Raw genomic sequence first — 20,684 nt, forward strand, 5'->3', positions numbered from 1 at the left:
CGAGTATTGCAGTGGGGCAGGGGAGCGCATCGTGGGGATGTGGCGAGGGGGAGGGTGAGGAGAGGCTGCTGTGGTGCAATTTCAGGGAGATGGAGCGAGTGAGGGGCACTGGGCTCCTGACTCCCTATTCTGACTTTAGCAAAGAAGGGATGGGGGTCCCCAACACACACAGCCATTTTCTGCTTCTGACATTAAACAGGGGGTCCCCCTGCAGGGTGGCACAGTCAGTAGGCTTCAGGATAATGCTGAGAGCACTCTCACCAACAAGGAGAGACATTGAGTGCTCAAGCTTTAGCCGACGCCTCCTCTGCAGGTGGCGCCAGAAAGGGGTGCAGTCCTGCTCGAACCTTCCTTCCCTGTCATTCTGCCCCAACAGCCCAGCCAGTGTTGACCCGGCTTCTGGGCTTCTCCAGGCATCTCAGCCCTCACCCCAGCGCCGTGTGGAGACCAAGGACATCCTCCAGCACTTCTTGTGTATGTCCCTATGTTTTAATTTACAATTTTCCTCTCTTCTTCTCTCGGTGGCAAACATGTCCAGGTGAAGAGCTGGCTTACATCCCCTCCACAAGCCGCCACCTCCTTTCCCCTGCACCAGGGTACGTTCTGTGAAGCAGTACAGCTCTGGCTCCCCAGCCCCATGTGCTCTAGAAGCAGCTGCCCCTCTTTCCTCTCTGCACACACACAGGGAGCAGACATATTTTTCTAACCATTCTGTATTCAGCATTCTCCTTCCCTCAAAACTTCAGCTCCCAGAATATGCGTGTTGGCCAAAATTTGCCCACCTTAAAATGAATCATCTCTAATATCTCTACTTGCATCATGTTTCATGTTTCCTTCTGAAACCCCATGGGCACCCTAGTGAAGTCTCACCCTAAAAAGGTGTTAAGTTCACTGAAGGCTTTTTGGAGTGCAGACCGAAGTGTCTAGAGCTAACAGTACCCCAGACCTGGAGCACAAAGGCCCTTTCTCCTGAAGGAGGGCAGCTACTATCATTTTAGCCTCATACACACAACATAAAAAATGCTGGCTGTCCTTCTCTGGTAACCACTCACATCAGAGGTACCTCCGTGGCCTTCCCTTTGCAGATCACTTTAATTACAGGCACCGATGCCTACAGGGGGTATGGTGCAAACTGGGAACCTTGGATTTCAGTAAAGTCCAAATTGCTTTGAAATCCAAATACAGCCAACCCTCAATTATCCATGCCAAGGAAAGGGAGCGTGGATAATCCCGAACAGCAGATGATTAAAAAATCATTTCTTTTGGCTTTGGGGAAGTGCCATATGCTATTTGCAACAGAGCAGCAAAATTTCCTCTCTAGTTGTGTTTTGCTCAGATTAATATTGCATTGTGCTTGCATTTCTCCTCACATGCCAGCTGACAGCAGAGGCGGCGAGACACAGGAGTCTGTGCGGAAGCGAGGTGAGTGGCAGGGGAAGCCAGTGCCCAGGGAAGAAGGGTAAGGCCCAGGTACTGATGAAAAATCAAAGGCTCTGGGTCTCCTCTCGCAACTTGAAAAGACATTAGAATGGAGGAGGATAAGAAGGAAAAAGAAGAAAGGGAAACGAATTTAAAAACTCTATGGACAGACCGGATTACAAGAGAGCAGAGCCTCCTGGGGCATCGCCTTACTCCCATCAAGCTTTCCCAGTGCACTCTATGATCCTGTGACATGAACCATCTCCTTAGAACACCTGGTCTGCTCTCTGTCTACGGATCACAGTCAGTGCTCTCTGCCTCCTTGCCTTTGTTTCTGCTGTACCACCTGCCTGAAAAGCCCTTTTCCTCTTGTGTCCTATCCACATTTCAGCCCCCTTTCAAGACCTAGCCAATTTCCCACCTTTACTTTTCCAATCATATCCATCAGAAGCAGTGTCCTTCCTTCTTTCTTCCACCCCACTTCTGAATGCCCATGACACAGTCTTCTCTCTCTCAGCATACAAGGGGTATAAGCTCTGTAAGGACAGGGAGAAATGCTGTGATAGATTTCTGATGGGCATGGTATTCCCTTTAACACCTGGCAGTGTTTGGTACGGAGAAGGCAATGGCACCCCACTCCAGTACTCTTGCCTGGAAAATCCCATGGATGGAGGAGCCTGGTGGGCTGCAGTCCATGGGGTCGCTAAGAGTCGGACACGACTGAAGTGACTTAGCAGTAGCAGTGTCTGGTACATGGCAGGCTCCCCTACCTAGAGATGGACAGACTAAACCCTGCAGAAGGTGTGAAGACACTAAACCCATGGTTTCAAACTTGAGCTGAGTTAGGCTTTCCTGTGGGACCTGGTTTCTTAGGGTCTGTTCCCAAAGATGATGCTTCAGTAGGCTGGGGGAACTTGGAGTCAGGCGTTTGCTACAAGTGCTCAGGTGATTTAAACCACTGAAAAGTCAGTTATGAAACACCCAAATCAGGGACTTCCCCAGTGGTCCAGTGGCTAAGACTCCCTACTTCCAATGCAGGGGCCTAGGTTCAATCCCTGGCTAGAGATCCCACATGACACAATGAAAGCTCTCACATGCTGCAACAAATATTGAAGATCCCACATGCCATAACTAAGACCTAATGCAACCAAATAATAAATAAATACTAAAAGAAAAGAAAACACACAAGTCACCAATGCTCACACACTCAACAACTTTCATCCTGTGTACCATTCACTTAGGTGAAACCTAAAGTGAGAGTTGGACTGTGAAGAAAGCTGAGCGCCGAAGAATCAATGCTTTTGAACTGTGGTGTTGGAGAAGACTCTTGAGAGTCCCTTGGACTGCAAGGAGATCCAACCAGTCCATTCTGAAGGAGATCAGTCCTGGGTGTTCATTGGAAGGACTGATGCTAAAGCTGAAACTCCAATCCTTTGGCCACCTCATGCGAAGAGCTGACTCATTGGAAAAGACTCTGATGCTGGGAGGGATTGGGGGCAGGAGGAGAAGGGGATGACAGAGGATGAGATGGCTGGATGGCATCACCGACTCGATGCACATGAGTTTGGGTGAACTGGAGCTGGTGATGGACAGGGAGGCCTGGCATGCTGTGATTCATGGGGTTGCAAAGAGTTGGACATGACTGAACAACTGAAATGGAACTGGAACTGGAAAGGTTAAAAAACGAAGACGCTGAGAAATGCACTAGGGTTATTACTGTTATCTCTCATACTTCTTAAGGCTGACTTCAGCATTTTCTTAAGTGAAAATAACTGCAAAGAGTAGAGGTTAAAATAGCACAGAGATTTACAACAGATTCTCTATATTTCCGTGAGCAGCACATTTTTGCATCTTTGACGTCAGAGTACAGCTTGCAGTCCGCTTTGGTGTCCAGCACTGCCTGTCCACACACTACCTTGGTCCTCGCTCTTCACTCCATCATGCCAATGAATTATGTGCGTTGCTGGCACTACACTACACTACACATGTTGAGTTTCACTGCCGTTCAAATAATTTCAAGGAGATTATACTATCATTTGGTGTTGAAATGAGAAATTGTTATATACACAGAAGGCCATGAAAACAGAGCAGCGGGGCATGCATTTGACATTAGCGAAACAAGTATTTACTGGAGAACAATCACACGTCCTCATTTTCTTGCAAAGAAGCAACCCATTGAAACAATTGCTTTATACTTCACTTCTCAAATCAACTGGTACCAATTGTGTTGGCCTCAACTTGGACCACGAGAAAACTGCAGAATCTCAGGCCTATCTCAGACCTACTTCACACTGGCTTTTGCAGGTGATCCCAATAGCAACCATGATTGTGACTTGTATGAATATGAAAGTTTGAGAAGCAGAGCATTATAGGACTTAAGGAAGATATCCATAGGTAGATAAAGCTGAGTTATGTTTAGTTACTGAGATACGCACAGAAAGATTACCTATCACATGCTAGGCACGAAAGCTTGCAAAGAGATGTCAGTGACTTAGAAGAAGATATGGGATGTTATGAGAGACCATATCATCAGTTCACTTGAAAGCCCAGAGGACATAGATGTTTGGGAAAATACACACATCAGTGACTAAAATGTGATTCAGAAGAGTTAGGTGAACACAAACAAGATTTGCAAAACATGTTAATCAACTTTTCCACTGTTCTCCCTAGACAAGCCTAAGAGTAACACATGGTAACAATACATGTTTAACCTTAAGGGGCTCTTTCAAAAAAGAAAAAAATTATATGAGCAAAGAAAGCATTTTGTCACAGTTTAATAAGGAACACTTTTCCTTCATAATACATAACATGGTGTATCCTACAACCAAAGACATCTCAGATTTCATGAAATATAACTGAAAACCCCACACACTTTACCAAATTGCTTTCTCTCAGAGTTTAAATTTCAGCAATCATTGCTTCACTCTGATGCTTCCTAACATAGATACTTTTTTGCACAGAAAATAAAGTTTTGAGTTTGTTAATTCTGCTTTTTAAGTTTTACACTTTTTAGGTCCTCCAACTCTACGGTTTTAATCTCCTACTAAGAAAAACAGGTCGTCAGCTCTAGCCACCATACTTTAGAATTTAGAAAGTTAAATAAGAATGGAGAGAATATCAGGTGAGAGAGGGAAATGAGGCAGAAAGACATGGGTCCAGACTGCCTCTAACAACTATCGTATCTCCTTTTCCTACTTTAAACACCCACCAACATAAAACATTTAAAAAACCTATTAGCTGCTTTCACAATTATTGTCTTTAATACATAGAAACCTGTCAAACAGGTATTATTATCCTCTTTTCACAAGTGAAGAGAGTGAAGTCAGATAAATAAAATAACTCACCCAAACAGAAGGGGGGATCTTCAGTGGTGGGACCAGAATTCAAAAAAGGTGTCCCTGCAGCCCTGCCGAGCTGGCGTCTCCACGTGCAGCTCCGCCGCGTGCTTTGCAACACGCTGCAACCACTCCTGCTGGTGAAAAATCCACACACTGTCCTCCGTGGACTTGCAGGCCTTCAGCTGAGTTGCCGCACTGACATTGCCTTTTACTGAGCAGCCCCTTGGGCTGCCCGAGCCCTTTGCCTTTAACATGGGACCAACCTCCCTGCCTATTCTTGACTGCACTGAAGTATCCAAAACTACCGAATTTCTGTCCATGTAAATGCCCCCAATTCTCGCAGTTTCTGAGAGTTCCCCTCACCACCACCACATTCTTTAAAATTAGATTGCTTTAAGCTCACTTCACTTCTATCATTTACAAGCATCCTATGTGACTGGCCCACACCCAGCACAGCCATGCCATCTCACTGCTCACCTTTGAGCTTGCCTCATGGTCTTTATCCTGGAGATTCTTATTCTTTCCTAATAAATCAAAATGCTACTCTGAAGTGAACCCTCTTACCTCTCACTAATTACGTGAGTGGTCCACCAGCCTCACTGACATTAGAATCAGCTGGGAGCATTAACATCTACAGGGCTCAAGCCACGCTGCCAGCCAATTAAACCAGAATCTCTGGAGGTGGGATCCAGGATCAGTAGCTTGTTTCATTTTGCAGGTGATCCCAATAGCAGCCATGATTGTGAGGCAGTAAATCATGCTACTTACCTCCTTCAGCTGTCCACTAACTCAGTTGTTGCTACCCTTTCCAATTAAGCTCTTTAAGTTAAAAGCCCTTTAATAATTGTTCCTTTTTAAGCCACTTTTCAAAAATAACTTGTTTTTATTGCAAAAAAATACATTTGTTTTACAGTCTTTAGCTTTGCAAATACAGCTGTCAACTATAAATTGGCGCTTGCCATTGGCATTTGCCATCTACAAGGATTAATCATGTGCTGCTGCAGCTGCTAATTTTCAACAACCCCTGAAAGTGGAGAGCAGAAATGAGGCACTCTGTGCTCAGGGTGGGGGTCGGGGGAGACTGGCAGAACAGGTCTTCAGATAGATATTTTCAGCAGACAACTTTATGAGCCCAACTCTTGTATCTCCTCACATCTAGGATGACTGCTCCTCATGACTAGCAGCTCATGACCTTCATGAGACTAGCAGAAACCTTCTGCAAAACTTGTGTGCCTGATTGCATATAACTCCCCCTTCACCAAAAATCACATTTATACAAACCTCTCCCCCGAACTCTTTGGAACAGTTTCTCAGCTATCTCTGGGCTATAGTCCTCATTTTGCTCCCAGTGAAACTTAACTTGCAACTCTCACTTTGTGCATTTTTCTAAGTCAACACAACCGAGCAAGGAGAAGCAGATATAAATCAGCAATAGTCTCACTACTGCTAACCTGTCCATGAAGACACCATCAGTATCTTTTCTTTGTGTTTTGCATATGTGCATTTTATTGTACATGTGGCTTTGTAGCCTTCTTTTCTAATCTGAACATCTTTTCACTTGGACTTCTTTTCACTCTTGCCTTTTTCTCCTCTGTCCTGGCCGCCATAACTTTCACGATTCAGTCTTTTCTGAGTCTTTCAACCTGGCCTTCTGCTGTGAATTCTGAAGCCTCCTTCTATCCTAATGGGTGATTCAGTTCAGAAGCACTAAACATGTTCCTTTTGGAGCTGCTGCCTTTCCAAATGGCTCTACCACCTGGCTGCCCAACTGCTCAAGCCAGACGTACCTGAGGTCATCCTTGGACAGTTGGACACTTCACACTTCATTTCCTTTTTTTTTTTTATTTTATTTGCATATAATTGATTTACAATGCTGTGTTAACTCCAAGCGCATGACAAAGTGGCCACATATATTGATTCTTTTTTAGATTCTTCATGCACAAAGGTCCTCACCTCATATAGAGGTGATGAGATTCCCACCTCATACAGCAGGTCCCCACTGGTTGTCCTTTCCATGTATAGTATAGTCATTTCTAAACAATTATCAAAGCAAATATATTGTGCTTCTTAATATTTTTTGAATCTGTACAAATCTCTCTATCCCAAAGTGGCAGCTTCCTTCCATTGAGGCCACTATCTTTACCATGGCCAAACTGGTCTCCTTATTGTTTGCTTCTCTCTAGTCCACTGCCCATGGAGAAGGAGATGGCACCCCACTCCAGTACTCTTGCCTGGAAAATCCCATGGACAGAGGAGCCTGGTAGGCTGCAGTCCATGAGGTCGCTGAGAGTCGGGCATGACTGAGCGACTTCACTTTCACTTTTCTCTTTCATGCACTGGAGAAGGCAATGGCAAGCCACTCCAGTGTTCTTGCCTGGAGAATCCCAGGGATGGGGGAGCCTGGTGGGCTGCCATCTATGGGGTCGCACAGAGTCGGACACGACTGAAGCAAGTTAGCAGCAGCAGCAGCAGCAGTCCACTCCCCATACCATCTGGGTGGTTTCATAAAGTCAATCTCATTACCTTTAAGGTAAAGTCCACACTCATTAAGACTTTTAAAACTTTGATGATCCAGCCCCTGCTTATGTCAAACCTCCTTCTTCCTCCTTCCACAACCCATCACATACCTGGGCCACAGTGCTTCAGAAACACTCAACTCTTTCCCTCTTTGTTCTGCCTAAAACATGCTTCTCATCCTTTCTGATGGATGCCTGCTCATCTTGCAGGTCAGATGGTTTCTCACTTCTCTGGAGAAGTCTCATCTGACTCCCTAAATCTGGATTAGAAGCTCGCTTTGTGCTCGGATATCCTGCACCTCCTCCACCAAGCACAGCTCACACTGCACGGCAGTCATCTCTGCTTTGTCTGTATTCTCCTTCAGACTAGAGTGAGGGGCCACGTCTGTTTTGCTTGTCATTATGTCCCCAGCATCTAGCAACACATACTTAAGCCATTGGTTGAATGAAAAATGAACGATTGAATTTCTTCTATGTGAATACATCATGAAATCAATCTTCCAGCACAGAAGCAGGTTTTTGCTGGATGTGATCTCTCTTGTTACTTAGAATATTAGCAAGGCCAGGGTGATGTTTCTCTCCAAGCTGTAAGGGGACCCTGGGTAAGGGGATGGCTTTTTCCTGTCTTTAGACCTGTCCCCCAATCTTTCTCTGCTTCATAGTTTTTCTTACCTAATTTTCCCTCCCTTCCTGCTTTCTCCATCTTCACAAACTTGAATTAGCCTAGTTGAATTTTGTGTGAACTTAGTTTTGTTTTGGAGAAGGCAATGGCATCCCACTCCAGTACTCTTGCCTGGAAAATCCCATGGATGGAGGAGCCTGGTGGACTGCAGTCCATGGGGTCGCTAAGAGTCGGACACGACTGAACGACTTCACTTTCACTTTTCACTTTCATGCATTGGAGGAGGAAATGGCAACCCACTCCAGTGTTCTTGCCTGGAGAATCCCAGGGATGGGGGAGCCTGGTGGGCTGCCGTCTATGGGGTCGCACAGAGTCGGACATGACTGAAGCAACTTAGCAGCAGCAGCAGCAGTTTTGTTTTTCACAGTGGAAGCTCCCCATCTCCTCATTAATAAGACACCACTGTAACCCAAAGTTCTGTGGGTTTTCAAATAGAATCATGTTTATGAATGTCTGATGTTCACTTGCTGTTGATACCAGCATCATCATTTCAGTGGTGGGGGGAGGGGAAGGAGTTGGTGAAAACCAGAGATTATATAGTTTCCAGTCTTTATCTCAAGGAGTTTTGGCATCTTTCTTCAAAATGTGAATATTCAGGGCCTGTGAAATTAGCTCCATGACGCCATCTGGGCTTAGATGAGGTTTTTATAGAGTCTTGCTGCTGTTGCTGCTGCTAAGTCGCTTCAGTCGTGTCCGACTCTGTGCGACCCCATAGACGGCAGCCCACCAGGCTCCCCCGTCCCTGGGATTCTCCAGGCAAGAACACTGGAGTGGGTTGCCATTTCCTTGTATGTAATTGAGAGCCTTTTTTAAAGAAAAGAAATGCAAATTACATATACACTAATAAGCCTTGAAAATTGCTTGTGCAAGTTGGGGCCTCCTGAAAATCAACCTTCATCAGGTAAATCTATTCTTCATCTTCATCTTCTTAGCTTTCATAACTGGAGAAACTGAGGCCCAGGTGACAGGTCCACCTGTGAGCTGGCTTGAGGACTGATGGCTGACCTACCTGTCCCCATTCTAGGACCTACTGCTTGTTATGGGGCTAGACAGACTTCAAAAGTTAGCTGAAGAAAGCCTCAATTCCCTAGCTCATTTATACAGGTCAAGCCAGAAGGGTACAAACATAGATACATAAGAAATTAATGTGTTTTCAACAAGTTCAGGCTCTGCTTGAGCAGCGAGCTTCTTGATCTGGCAGGAAGGGCCCTGGGCTGGGAGCAGGGAGGGGAAGTTCTCTGAGTTCTTGTTTGTATTATTAAGCACCTACAAAAATTGACCTCCTTATGCTGTTTGAAGCTGATTGTGAATTTGGTGGAGCCAACAGTTCAGACAGCTATCCAGTTTATAAGCTGCTGCACCACTTAACTGACTCCTGCAGGCTTGCAGGGCAGAAGGTCAATCTTCTGCACTTCCACCTCCTGGCCTAGGAGCCATCCCAAGGCCTCGTACCTGGATTCCCTTTGTCTGCCTCACTTTTTTGACTTAATCGGCCTGGGCCTGTTTATGACTTGGTTTTGCCTCCTGACCCTTGCTGTGGATCACGCTAACCCATATGGGTACCCAAGTCAGTCCTGCAAGCTCCCACTTATCCAGGTTGGAGGCTCAGATCCTCATTTCAGGGGAGTCCTGGTAAGACTTGAGTTTCCAGCCTTGTCTTCCAGGTTGTCATTCTGCACGCAGGAATGTACTGGGGGTCACACGGTTTACGCCTCCAGAGCAGCTGTGCACCTTGGAGGACGTCCTTGCACCAGGTTCCTCATTTATAAAATGAAGGATTAGACTTCACACCCTTTGCAGCACCACAGTCTGCAGGTGCTAAATAAAGTTGTAATGAAAGCAAAGGAAATTGGCTCCTGTGTCAGAGTGCTTTGTTTGCTGTTGTCACTGATGTCAGAGACAAGCTCATCCAGGAATTCCCTGGCTGTCCAGTGGTTAGGACTCTGCACTTGCAGTTCAGGGGGCACAGGTTTGATCCTTGGTCTGAAAACTAAGATCCTGTATGCCACATGCATGTCCACTCCCCTCCCCAAAGTATACATAGATAAGCACAAACAGTCCATATGGGCCCTTAAAAAAATTTTTTTTGGGCCACACTATGTAGCATGTAGGATCCTAGTTCCATGACCAGGGACTGACCCCCAACCCCTGCTCTGGAAGGCAGAGTCTTAACTGCTGGACCACCAGGGAAGGCCTCATATGGGTCATGTTGCTTTTCCTGCAGCTCTTCTTATGTGGAAAGAGGAACTCTGAGGGCTTCCCTGGTGGTCCAACGATTAGGAATCTGCTTTGCAATGCAGGGGACACAGGTTCAATCTTTGGTCCAGAAAGATTCCACATGCTGTGGAGCAACTTAAAGTAGTTAAGCCCGTGCACCACCACCACCGAGCCTGTGCTCTGGCTCCTGAGTCACTACTACTGAGCCCATGTGTCACAACTACTGAAGCCTGTGAGCCTGGAGCTCGCGCTCCACAGCAGGAGAAAGCGTCGCAATGAGAAGCCCGAGCACCACAGCTTGAGAGTAGCCTCTGCTTGCCCCAATTAGAGAGAGCCTTCAGGAAGCGATGAAGTCCCAGCACAGCCAAAAATAAGTAAATTAAAAAAAAAATTAAAAGATGAACTCTGAGATATTAAATTTTGATGCGAAGAGAAAGGTGCTGCATGAGGCCAGGTGCAAGCCTTGCAGACAGTGTTACCAGCTGTTTACACTTGGGCAAAGGCCACAGCAAACAGGACTGTGTTTGACAGGGAACCAGCAGGGCACAGAGTGAGCTCAATAAGGGGTGGGGGGGTATTTAACACATCACCCTCTCTGAGTTTGTGAGTGGGCACAGAAACCAGTTATGGGGATTTGGGGTAGGAACTAGAGACCCCAGGTAGGTCTGGAACTGAGGGCAGGAGGTTCATTTGGGAAAAATTCACAGCGGCCTTGAAAAGAGCCTGGGCTTTTTCACAGAGCACCAGCCCCTCTCCTTTGATGGGGAAGATAGCTGGCTGCATACAGTGGTGCTCAATTAAGGGCAGATTCCCTCCTTTCGAGGGAGTATGAAGTGTGTCCAGAGCATGGCCCATGGGAATCATTGCTCACTCCCACCAGGCTTTGGGCACTTGAGGTGGCTCAGGACAGGCCTCTGTATTCTCCCTGTGGCTGCCCCAGGCTTGCTGACCTCCAGAGTCAATGTTAGTCTGGCTATTATTGGGCCAGTTATGTTTGCCAAAACTTTAAAACAACTCGTACAATTACAGGCCTGTCCTGAAAGGGGTTCTTGTGCAGGCAAAACCCCAAGAAGGCCCAGGGTAGGGGACGGGGTCACCCCTGCTTTTCTCAGTCTGGCTGCCAGCTCTGTGGTTGCAGCTGCCACTGGGGGCAAGGCTGGGGCTGTTCATATCCGCACTGAAACCCGTGTCAGTGACGGGGGTGGAGAACAAACAGGGGATTATCTTGAAGCTTCCCTGCCCTGTCCTTTGTTGGGGAAGCAGATGGGCAGGGACTAGCAGAGTCCAGCTGTTGCAAACCCAAGTGCTCCTTGTACAGAAACTGCCTTCCAACCCAGGCCTGCTCAGGGGCTGCAGGCCTGCCCCAAGCCCTCTCATTGGCAGACCCTCCCACTGGGCAGGGGAAGGAGAAGCCCGGACTCTGCACCTGGGCTGGGCTGGGAATATTAATATTGATTATCTGGGCATGTTTGTGCCAAACACTAAGCTCAGCACTCGAATTACGTTCACCACAATTGACCCCATGAGGTAGATGCTTCCTGCAGCAGTGTCCCTGGGGTTTGAGAGGAAGAAGCAGGTGCCAATGGATTGTGTTCAAGGCCCAGAAAGTACAGGGCCAGGATGTGAATCCAGCTCTGTACAGCTTGTATTCAAGCTCTTCACCTCCATGGAACTCACATCTGCTGTGCAACTGTAAGCAAACTGCTTGACCTCTCTGAGCTACAGGTGTAAAGGGAACTTAATACAGCTTCTCCTAGGGCTTAGATGAGATTAGGTATGAGAGCCTGGCTCTATTCCTGACACACAGTAGGAGCTAAACTTGGCTCTTTGTCCTTCCTTGAGATCTCGGATACTCTCACTGGGGTCCAAGGTGGGCATGAGGATGTGGTGGTCACTTATTGCTTCCCTTTTAACTCAAAGCATGTGACTTGGGGAGCATGTAGGTATCCACCAACCATGGAAGATCCATGAGGCTGGGCAGTGATTGGCCTCTGGCTGCATCCTGACCACTCCTTCCCTGACAAGTGGATCCATCTTGAGCTGGTCCCTCTTGCTAGGTTGGAACAGTGTCCCCAACACCAGGAAACTACAGAGCCCCTGCCCTAGTCTAACCAAGATGCCCTTTCTTCCCCTGGAACTGCTCTCCCTGAGGTCAGAATCCCACCTCCTCCTCCTATCCTGGCCCCATTCCTGGGAATCCTGATAGACTGTGTGGCAGGTTCAAAAAGCCCCTCAAGGATATCTACATCCTGATCTAGAACCTGTGAATATTATTTTGTGTGGTAAAAAAGGACTTTACAGATGTGATTAAGGACCTGGAGATGGGGAGATTATCTGGTCCCACATGTAATCACGAGAGTTCTTATAAGAGAGAGGCAGAGGGAGTGCTCACACAGAGAAAGCACAGAAGAAGGCAATGTGAAGATGGAGGCAGAGACTGCAGTGATGTGGCCTCAAGCCAAGACTGCTGAAAAACCAAAGCCCAGATATTTATTTTTTCACAGATCTGAAGGCCAGAAGTTGAAAATCACTATCACAGGGCCACACTCTGTCTGGAGGCCCTGTGGAGATCTGTCCATCAGTTCTTCCAGGTACGGAGGGTTGCCAGCAGTCTTGGCTTGTGGCCACATCACTACAGTCTCTGCCTCCACCTTCATATTACCTTCTTTTCTACTTTCTCTGTGTGAGCTCTCCCTCTTTGCATCAGAAGGCCAAAGTGTTGGAGCTTCAGTTTCAGCATCAGTCCTTCCAATAGATATTCAGGGATGATTTCCTTTAGGATTGACTGGCTTGATCGCCTTGCTGTCCAAGGGACTCTCAAAAGTCTTCTCCAGCATCACAGTTCAGAAGCATCAGTTCTTCAGTGCTCAGTCTTCTTTATGGTCCAACTCCCACATCCATACATGACTCCTGGAAAAACCATGTGTTGTGCTTAATTGCTCAGTCGTGTCCGACTCTTGGACACCATGGACCATAGCCCGCCAGGCTCCTCCGTCCATGGGGATTCTCCAGATAAGAATAGTGGAGTGGGTTGCTATGCCTTTCTCCAGGGGATCTGTCCAACCCAGGGATCAACCCAGGTCTCCCACATTGCAGGTAGATTCTTTACCGTCTGAGCCACTAGGGGAGCCCATATGGAAAAACCATAGCTTTGACTAGATAGACCTTTGTTGGCAAAATAATGTCTCTGCTTTTTGATACATTATCTAGGTTTGTCATAGCTTTTCTTCCAAGGAACAAGTGTCTTTTAATTTTATGGCTGCAGTCATCATCCACAATGATTTTGGAGCCCAAGAAAACAAAATCCGCCAACATTTCCATTTTTTCCCTATCTATTTGCTATGAAGTGATGGGACTGGATGGTATGATCTTAGTTTTTTGAATGTTGAATTTTCAGCCAACTTTTTCACTCTCTCTTTCACCTTCATCAAGAGGTTCTTTAGTTCTTTGCTTTCTGCCATAAGGGTATTGCCATCTGCATAGCTGAGGTTATTGATATTTCTCCCGGCAGTCCTGATTCCAGCTTATGCTTTGTCCAGCCTGGCATTTTGCATGATGTACTTTGCATAGAAGCTAAAAAAGCAGAGTGACAATATACAGCCTTGATGTACTCCTTTCTCAATTTTGAACCAGTCCATTGTTTCATGAACAGTATTAATTGTTGCTTCTTGACAAGCATACAGGTTTCTCAGGAGGGAGGTAAGGTGGTTCTGGTATTCCCATCTCTTTAAGAATTTTTCATAGTTTGTTGTGATCCACACAAAGACTCTAACATAATTAATGAAGCAAAAGTACATGTTTTTCTGGAATTTCATAGCTTTCTCTATGATCCAATGGATGTTGGCAATTTGATCTCTGGTTCCTCTGTCTTTTCTAAATCCAGCTTCAACATCTGGAAGTTCTTGGTTCATGTATCACTGAAACCTAGCTTGGAGAATTTTGAGCAGGATGGGTCATGGTGAAACAAAATAAGGCTAAACAGCTTTTGGAATCAAGAACTGTTAAAATTTTGTTAGCATCTAGGAGGAGAAGGAGATGAGAGGCTAGAAGGACAGCCAGAGGGAGATGGCACAGGGGTCTAGAAAGAGCTCTGAGAGAGCCCAAAGCACAGTGATATGGCACAAGGCTGGAGCTCATGGAAGACGGAGCAGGAGGAAAAGCCTGCTGATAAGTAGAGGCTATCAAAATTAGGAACACTGATGTTTGCTTGACAGTGAATTTATTTTCTACTCTGTGCTGTCATTACCACCCTTTAGCCACAAAACCTTAAGTAAAATTTCTTACTTGAGCCTGTGTACAAAAAATTTGCAGGAGATGAAGACAAGTCTTTAGCACCATTCCAGGACATCTTAAGAAAGGAGAGAGGTGGGCACTGCATGAATTTCGGTGACAGTGGTAGCAAGGAATGACAAGATGAATGGGAGCCCCTGCCCTTGGAAATTCACACATATATTGGGAGATGACAGACTTCCTGCAGTAGGTGCAATGGGGTCGTCCCTAATCCATTTTACTTGGTGTTGATGAGAGTCTCTCTGATAGAATTTGTGTATGTGTGAGTAACAGAAGGTTTATTAAATTATTGAAAGGCTAATAAAGGATGTTCTAGAGATGGAGATTAATAAAAAAAAAAACACAGATTTCTCTTTTCAATATTTCCTTCTTTCTTCTAAGCTAAGTGTGTAAGTATTTTGAATTTAAATAATTGTTTTTAAGTCAAATCAATTTTGAAACAGAGAGAGCTAGAGGTTTATAGACTCCCTCAATGGTCAGCGATTGCTGATTAATGATGCTGGAGTCTGTAATTATACTGCTGTCAGGAGACTGAGTGTCCTCAATAAATCCAGGTTCATCTGCCTTTCCAAGACACTGGGAGAGGAGTATCTTGATTTATCCCCCAATTGGCACATATTCTCTTTACTGTACCTTAGAGAGCGCCCAACTACTTAATGGTTTGAGAGGTCAATTTTCATCTTGCTTGTATTGAACAACCTAGAATTTAAATATCCTTGCCCATGACTTAAATTGGACCTTTCTTCTTATTGCCTTTTTGGTTCATTCTTCTCTCCCTAACTAACCTCATTCATTCGAAAAACTGGGCGTGGCAAATTGCAAAAACAGTGGTAAGTCTCCACTCTTCTCTGAACCCATGCCCTTTAAAATGTGACTTTGCCACTCTTCTCATAAGGGATGGTATAATGGAATCTATTTTGCTATCCTTTGAACCTGAGCTGACCTTGTGACTTGCTTTGGCCAACAGAATGCGGTGGATGTGACAATGGAAGTTTTTAGTCAGATCCCCAAGAGTCTTTTCACTCTTCCACTCTGAGGACCCTGCCAGATGCCATGTGCAGAGGCCCAGACTCAGCTACGACTTGATGAGGGACATGGCCACCACCCTCCCCTACTCACCCCAACCCTCCCCCATCCTCAGATCAAAGCCTACATGACCTGCAGCTGAGCCCAGCCCAAAGCAGAAGAACCACACAGCTAAGCCTGGCTTACACAGACTAACTGCTGAATCATGAGCTAAATAATGACTGTTTTAATTTTGGTTCACTATGTAGCATTATTATGGAAATAGATAACAAATACCCCGGGTTCCTATTATATACTACCACTGTTCCAGAGTCTGGAGCCACAGAGAGTGAGAGTTACAGAGATGGCATAGCTAAGACATTGCTGGTACCCTGAGGAGCTCACAGTCTAGTGAGGCAGAGAGGCTGACAAACATATTATATAATTGTAACCGGAAGTGACAAGTAGATCAATTTGATGGAACATCATCTATATGCCAGGCATAATGCTAAGCATTTTATTGACATTCTCATCTCACTTAGTCTTTACTGCAAGCCTATGAGGCTGATGCTATTATTAGCCCATTTTAGAGAATAGAATACTGAGGCCTATGGAAATTAAGTCCTGACTCCAAAGCCCATGCTTTTCCTGCCAGCTCCTGATGTCCCCCTATGACCTGTATACATCTGAAAGATTCAGAGGAAGGGGCAGCTGACCCTCAGGGGTTGAGGGGAAAGCCTCAGTGGATCCCGGCTGACAGCATACACTGGGAACCTGAAGTCACAGGCCACTGAATCAGTCCAGGGGTGAGGTGTGGTGATAATGAACCAGAGGAGCTGGATAATGTGCATGCGGGCTGGGGACCTGCTGGGGAGCAGGTAATAAACATCTTCAACTCAGTTTTGGGTGGAGGCTGAAGAAGGCAGGATATCACCCAGGGGAAGAAGGGGTAAATGGGGACAGGAGGGGTTTTGTTGTTCTCTGTGTCAAGAAGCATTTCTGCTTTTCTCTGGGGCAGAGTATTCAATGCCAGATGATGCCCAATTGGGAATTTCTGCCTGGAATGGAGTTCTGAAAAAATATCACTATTAATAGGAAATTCAGTTTTTCTTCTGCTGCTTTCTTGGCAATGCCATTTTCAGATTTTTTAAAATAGATTGTCCAGTTTTCTTTTGAGGACTCGTTTGCCTGAAGGGATTGGTACTGTAACGTTACGGTATGGGATGTGCCTGTCCTGGCAGCTCCTTACTTACTTACTGCTCTATCCAGAATTTCCTTGTTTCTAAAATGTCCACGGACAGAGTAGGTCCTGACAGCTGCCTGGGCTGACTTTAGACTGTGAGCTCCTTGCAGGTAGCACCCAGGTCCACTCTATCTATTGTTCCCTTATTATAGGCAGAAGTCTGCTGTGGGGAAAACAGCTAACAGGTATGGAACACTAGGTATCAAGCATTGTTGTGTTTATATGTGTCAATTCAAAGTAACATACACACTCCCATTTCCGAATTTTACAGATTAGGACAAGAACAGGAGAGGAAAACTATGTTTGAGTTCCCAGAGCTGGCAAGAAGCAGGGAATGGATTTGAGCAAAGCCATGTGGTTCTGATGGAGAAGGAAATGGCAACCCAGTCCAGTACCCTTGCCTGGAAAATCCCATGGATGGAGGAGCCTGGTAGGCTACAGTCCATGGGGTCGTGAAGAGTTGGACACGACTGAAGTGACTTAGCAGCAGCAGCAGCAGCATGTGGTTCTGAAACCCACAGTTTTAAATTCTGCTTTCAATGTATAGAAATGAAATTGCAGGGGCAACAACCTGGGGGAAGTGGGGCTGGGGAGGTGGGTGGGGTCCTTCACTTTTTCCATTATAAAGTTTGGTTGAGGTGAATATGTAATAAAAATGCAAATCTAGGGAAAGAAAAGAAAAAGTGTCCTGTTTTTTTTTTTTTTTAAAATCATGAAATGTTAGTGCTTAAAGTGACCTTAGAGATGATCTAGCCCAAGGAGGAAACTGTCCTGAAGGTTAAGGAATCGTCCCAGGCCGCTCAGCGAGGTGGTGAGGACAGAATCTGGAGAAGAACCCTCCATCCTGACTGTCCTTGTCACTTCCTCTCAGCTCCTCCCGCAGGACAGTATTTGTGCTCCACCTGAGGGTGGAGGCGAGGTCTGAGGTTGAGTTGCTTGCTCCTTCACCTGACTTTCTACATTCTTCACTTAGTGCAACATCCTTAAGGTCCATTCAAGTGTGGTCAGTGACAGGATTTCCTTCTTTCTCGTGACTGAATAATAGTCCAGTGAATGCATATCCCACATCTTCTTTATCCATTTATTCACTGATGAATCTTCAGGTTGTTTCCTATCTTGGCTATTGTGAATAATGCTGCAAAAAACATGGGAGGGCAGTGACCTCTTTGATATCCTGTTTTCATTTCCTTCAGATATATAACCAAAAGTGGCATTGCTGGATCACCTCGTAATTCTATTTTTAACTTTTTGAGGAATCTCCATACTGTTTTCCATAGTGGCTGCACCAGTTTACATTACCATCAACAGTGTGCAAATGTTCCCTCATCTCTACATCTTTGACAACAATTGCTACCTCATCTTTCTGATGATAGCCGTTCTAACATGTGTACATCAGACAGGGAAAGACAAATACTCTATGATATTACTTATATGTGGAATCTAAAAGGCCAAACTCATAAAAACAGAAAGTAAAATGGTGGTTCCCAAGGGTGGCAGGTAGGGAAATAGAGATGTTTAAGTGTACAAACTTGCAACTAGTAGGTTAAGTCCTGGAGATATAATGTAGTATAGTGAATGTAGACAACAAAAAATATTGTATTATAAATCAAACTTGCTCTAGATTTTAATTATTCCCAACACAATAAAGAAATGATAATTATGTGATGTGATAGCTACCATGGCAACCAACCATATCATAATGTATAAATGTATCAAATCAACATGCTGTACACCATACATGCACGCAATGCTACATGTCAAATCTGTTTCAATAAAAGATAACTAGACAAAGTATATCCCTCCCTTCCTCTCACCATCACTAGGTCTGCCTCAAGTGCAGAGGGCTCTTCTGCTGGCACCAGGCTGATTACAGTCCTTTTCTGGGGTCCCTCCTGGGCCCACCATTTGGATGTGCTCCATGTTTTCTTTCTTGGTTAATTAATTTTGGCTGTGCTGGGTCTTCATTACCGTGAAGGCTTTTCTCTAGTTTCGGGGAGCAGGGGTTACACTCTAATTGGGTGCAGGGGCTTCTCATTGCTGTGGCTTCTCTTCCTGCAGGGCCCAGGCTCTAGGGTGTGTGGGTTTCAGTAGTTGTGGCACACAGGCTCTGGAGCACAGGCAACAGTTGTGGTGCATGGGCCTAGTTGTTCTGAGGCATGCGGGATCTTCCTGGATCAAGGATCAAACCTGTGTCTCCTGCACTAGGAAGTGGATTCTTTTCTTTTTTTTTTTTTTTTTACCACCGAGCCTCCAAGGAAACCCGTTCCATGTTTTTCTGACCTCCCTCCCAATCAAATCTGTCTTGTGTCCATGTCTGATTCCTTGAACCTATCTGATCAAGCTGGAGAAACTAATTCAGGCTAACAAGTGAATGTCTGAGACTATCTTCCCCTTACAGATTATAGCTAGATTTTAACATCAGTCATTAGTGACTTACAAGACTCCTGCATCCATTGCAGCAGCTAGGCCTGGCCAGTAGGGTGAGCCTTTAAGAATTTAATGCCTCAGTTAATGTTCTTAGTAGCAAGAAGAATTGCTAAGTAGGAAGGAAGAACTAACTGTAGGCACCACTAAATTCCATTCTCTGGTGAGGCCAGTCAGACTAGCGATGTCAACTACAAAAATCCCTTGTTCTCTCTCATCTCTTCCCCATTAAAGAAGTGCCCTCCTCTCTGACCATTTTGAGGAAAGGGGGCTATGACATCACCAGAATGGAAGATAAACATCAAGGTCTTCAGACAGGGGCTCTTTGCTGGGCCAAATGTTTAGTTTTTAGAGCATCATCCAGTGTCTCATTATATTCCAGTGTTTTGCCCTCACGCAGAACCTCCTTAAAATAGGAGAGTGGCCATTTCCTCCTCCTGAGTCCCTGAAGGCAACGTGGCAGACAAGTCACTATTGTGTGGTTCTGGGAGCAGGAGGCATGCCACTTGGATGTTATGTTTATTGGTAACATCTCTTCTCAGTAAATCTGCTTTCTAAAGTCCCGGCCACTTCCTCTCTTGAGTCGCACAGTGGGCTTTGGTGGCTGAAGAGGAAGTGAGGGTCAGGGAGCAATTTTGATCCTCATCCTGTATTTAGGATTCTAGCTTCCCCTCACTTCCCCAGAGGTTTGGTTCTGGAAAACAGCACTTGTTTTCCATAGAACAAAGGTTCTGGAAAGCAGGAAGGCCATCCTGGCAGAGCCCTGAGTGGAGCAGGGAGGGATGTTATAGAACCCTGTGGGGGTGCTTCTGCTGGGGAGGCCCGAGGAGATGCAGCTAGGATTCAGGACACAGGATTCTGGTGGACAGGCCGAGAAGGCCACACTGTACCCACATTTGGCAGGACAGGGCCCCAGTTGGGAGCTGTAGGGACTCAGAAATTACTAGCAGCCTCTGCAGCTCAAAGGCTACAGATCCACTTCTGGATCTTCTAGGAACACACATTTTTTGGAGCTTCTGTTCATCATTTTCAAAATGAAAATAGTAATACTTTCTGCTCGTACCTTGTAGAGGTAATATACAGATAACAAATCAGTTACTAAAACAGAGTAAAAGCACAGGTTACAAGAGTTAGAAAATGCAAAAGATTACTATGTTCCCTCCAGCCCTGCACTGTGCATGTTCCATCAAGACAGAGTGCCAGCCTTCTGGAGACCTGGAAGGACAGCTCACATAGGGAGATGCCAGCGCTTTCCCTTGTAGAGTCTGGGTCCTGAGATAACTCCCTGGCTGATGTGTGTGGCTCAATTTTTCCAAAGTGGACACTATTACAGGATATGATCAGATATTCTGGGAAAACATATTTCATATTCACATTTATTTGGTGAACACTGGATCAAAAAATTAAGCACTTCTTTATTAGAGACCTCAGAGCCTTTAATATGCTAATTGCATTAAGAATCTCAAAGGGAGGGGCATAACATGCAGACTTTCCCAGATATTTCTGATTTCAGAGAAATACTTTTCTCATGGCACAACTCTCAAACAGAG

At 45.5% G+C, this 20,684-nt stretch overlaps 1 protein-coding gene across 2 annotated transcripts in view; it reads right to left on the reverse strand.

Annotated features, from left to right (window-relative positions):
- Positions 1-5,429, reverse strand: part of DAPL1 (death associated protein like 1) — a 109,039-nt gene extending 103,610 nt beyond the window's left edge. Inside the window, exons 1-2 of one of the 2 annotated variants that reach the window (XM_044935000.1) lie at positions 5,235-5,429; positions 4,764-4,888 (exon numbers count right to left, since the gene is read on the reverse strand). In XM_044935000.1, coding sequence (XP_044790935.1) covers positions 4,764-4,888; positions 5,235-5,251 — 142 coding nt within the window. In that variant the 5' untranslated portion in view covers positions 5,252-5,429. Of the gene's footprint in view, positions 1-4,763; positions 4,892-5,234 lie in introns of both variants that reach the window. The other variant, XM_044934998.1, reaches the window with a different exon arrangement.
- Positions 5,430-20,684: the final 15,255 nt, after the last annotated feature.

This window comes from Bubalus bubalis, chromosome 2, assembly GCF_019923935.1.
Source record: "Bubalus bubalis isolate 160015118507 breed Murrah chromosome 2, NDDB_SH_1, whole genome shotgun sequence".
Taxonomy (NCBI): Eukaryota; Metazoa; Chordata; class Mammalia; order Artiodactyla; family Bovidae; genus Bubalus; species Bubalus bubalis.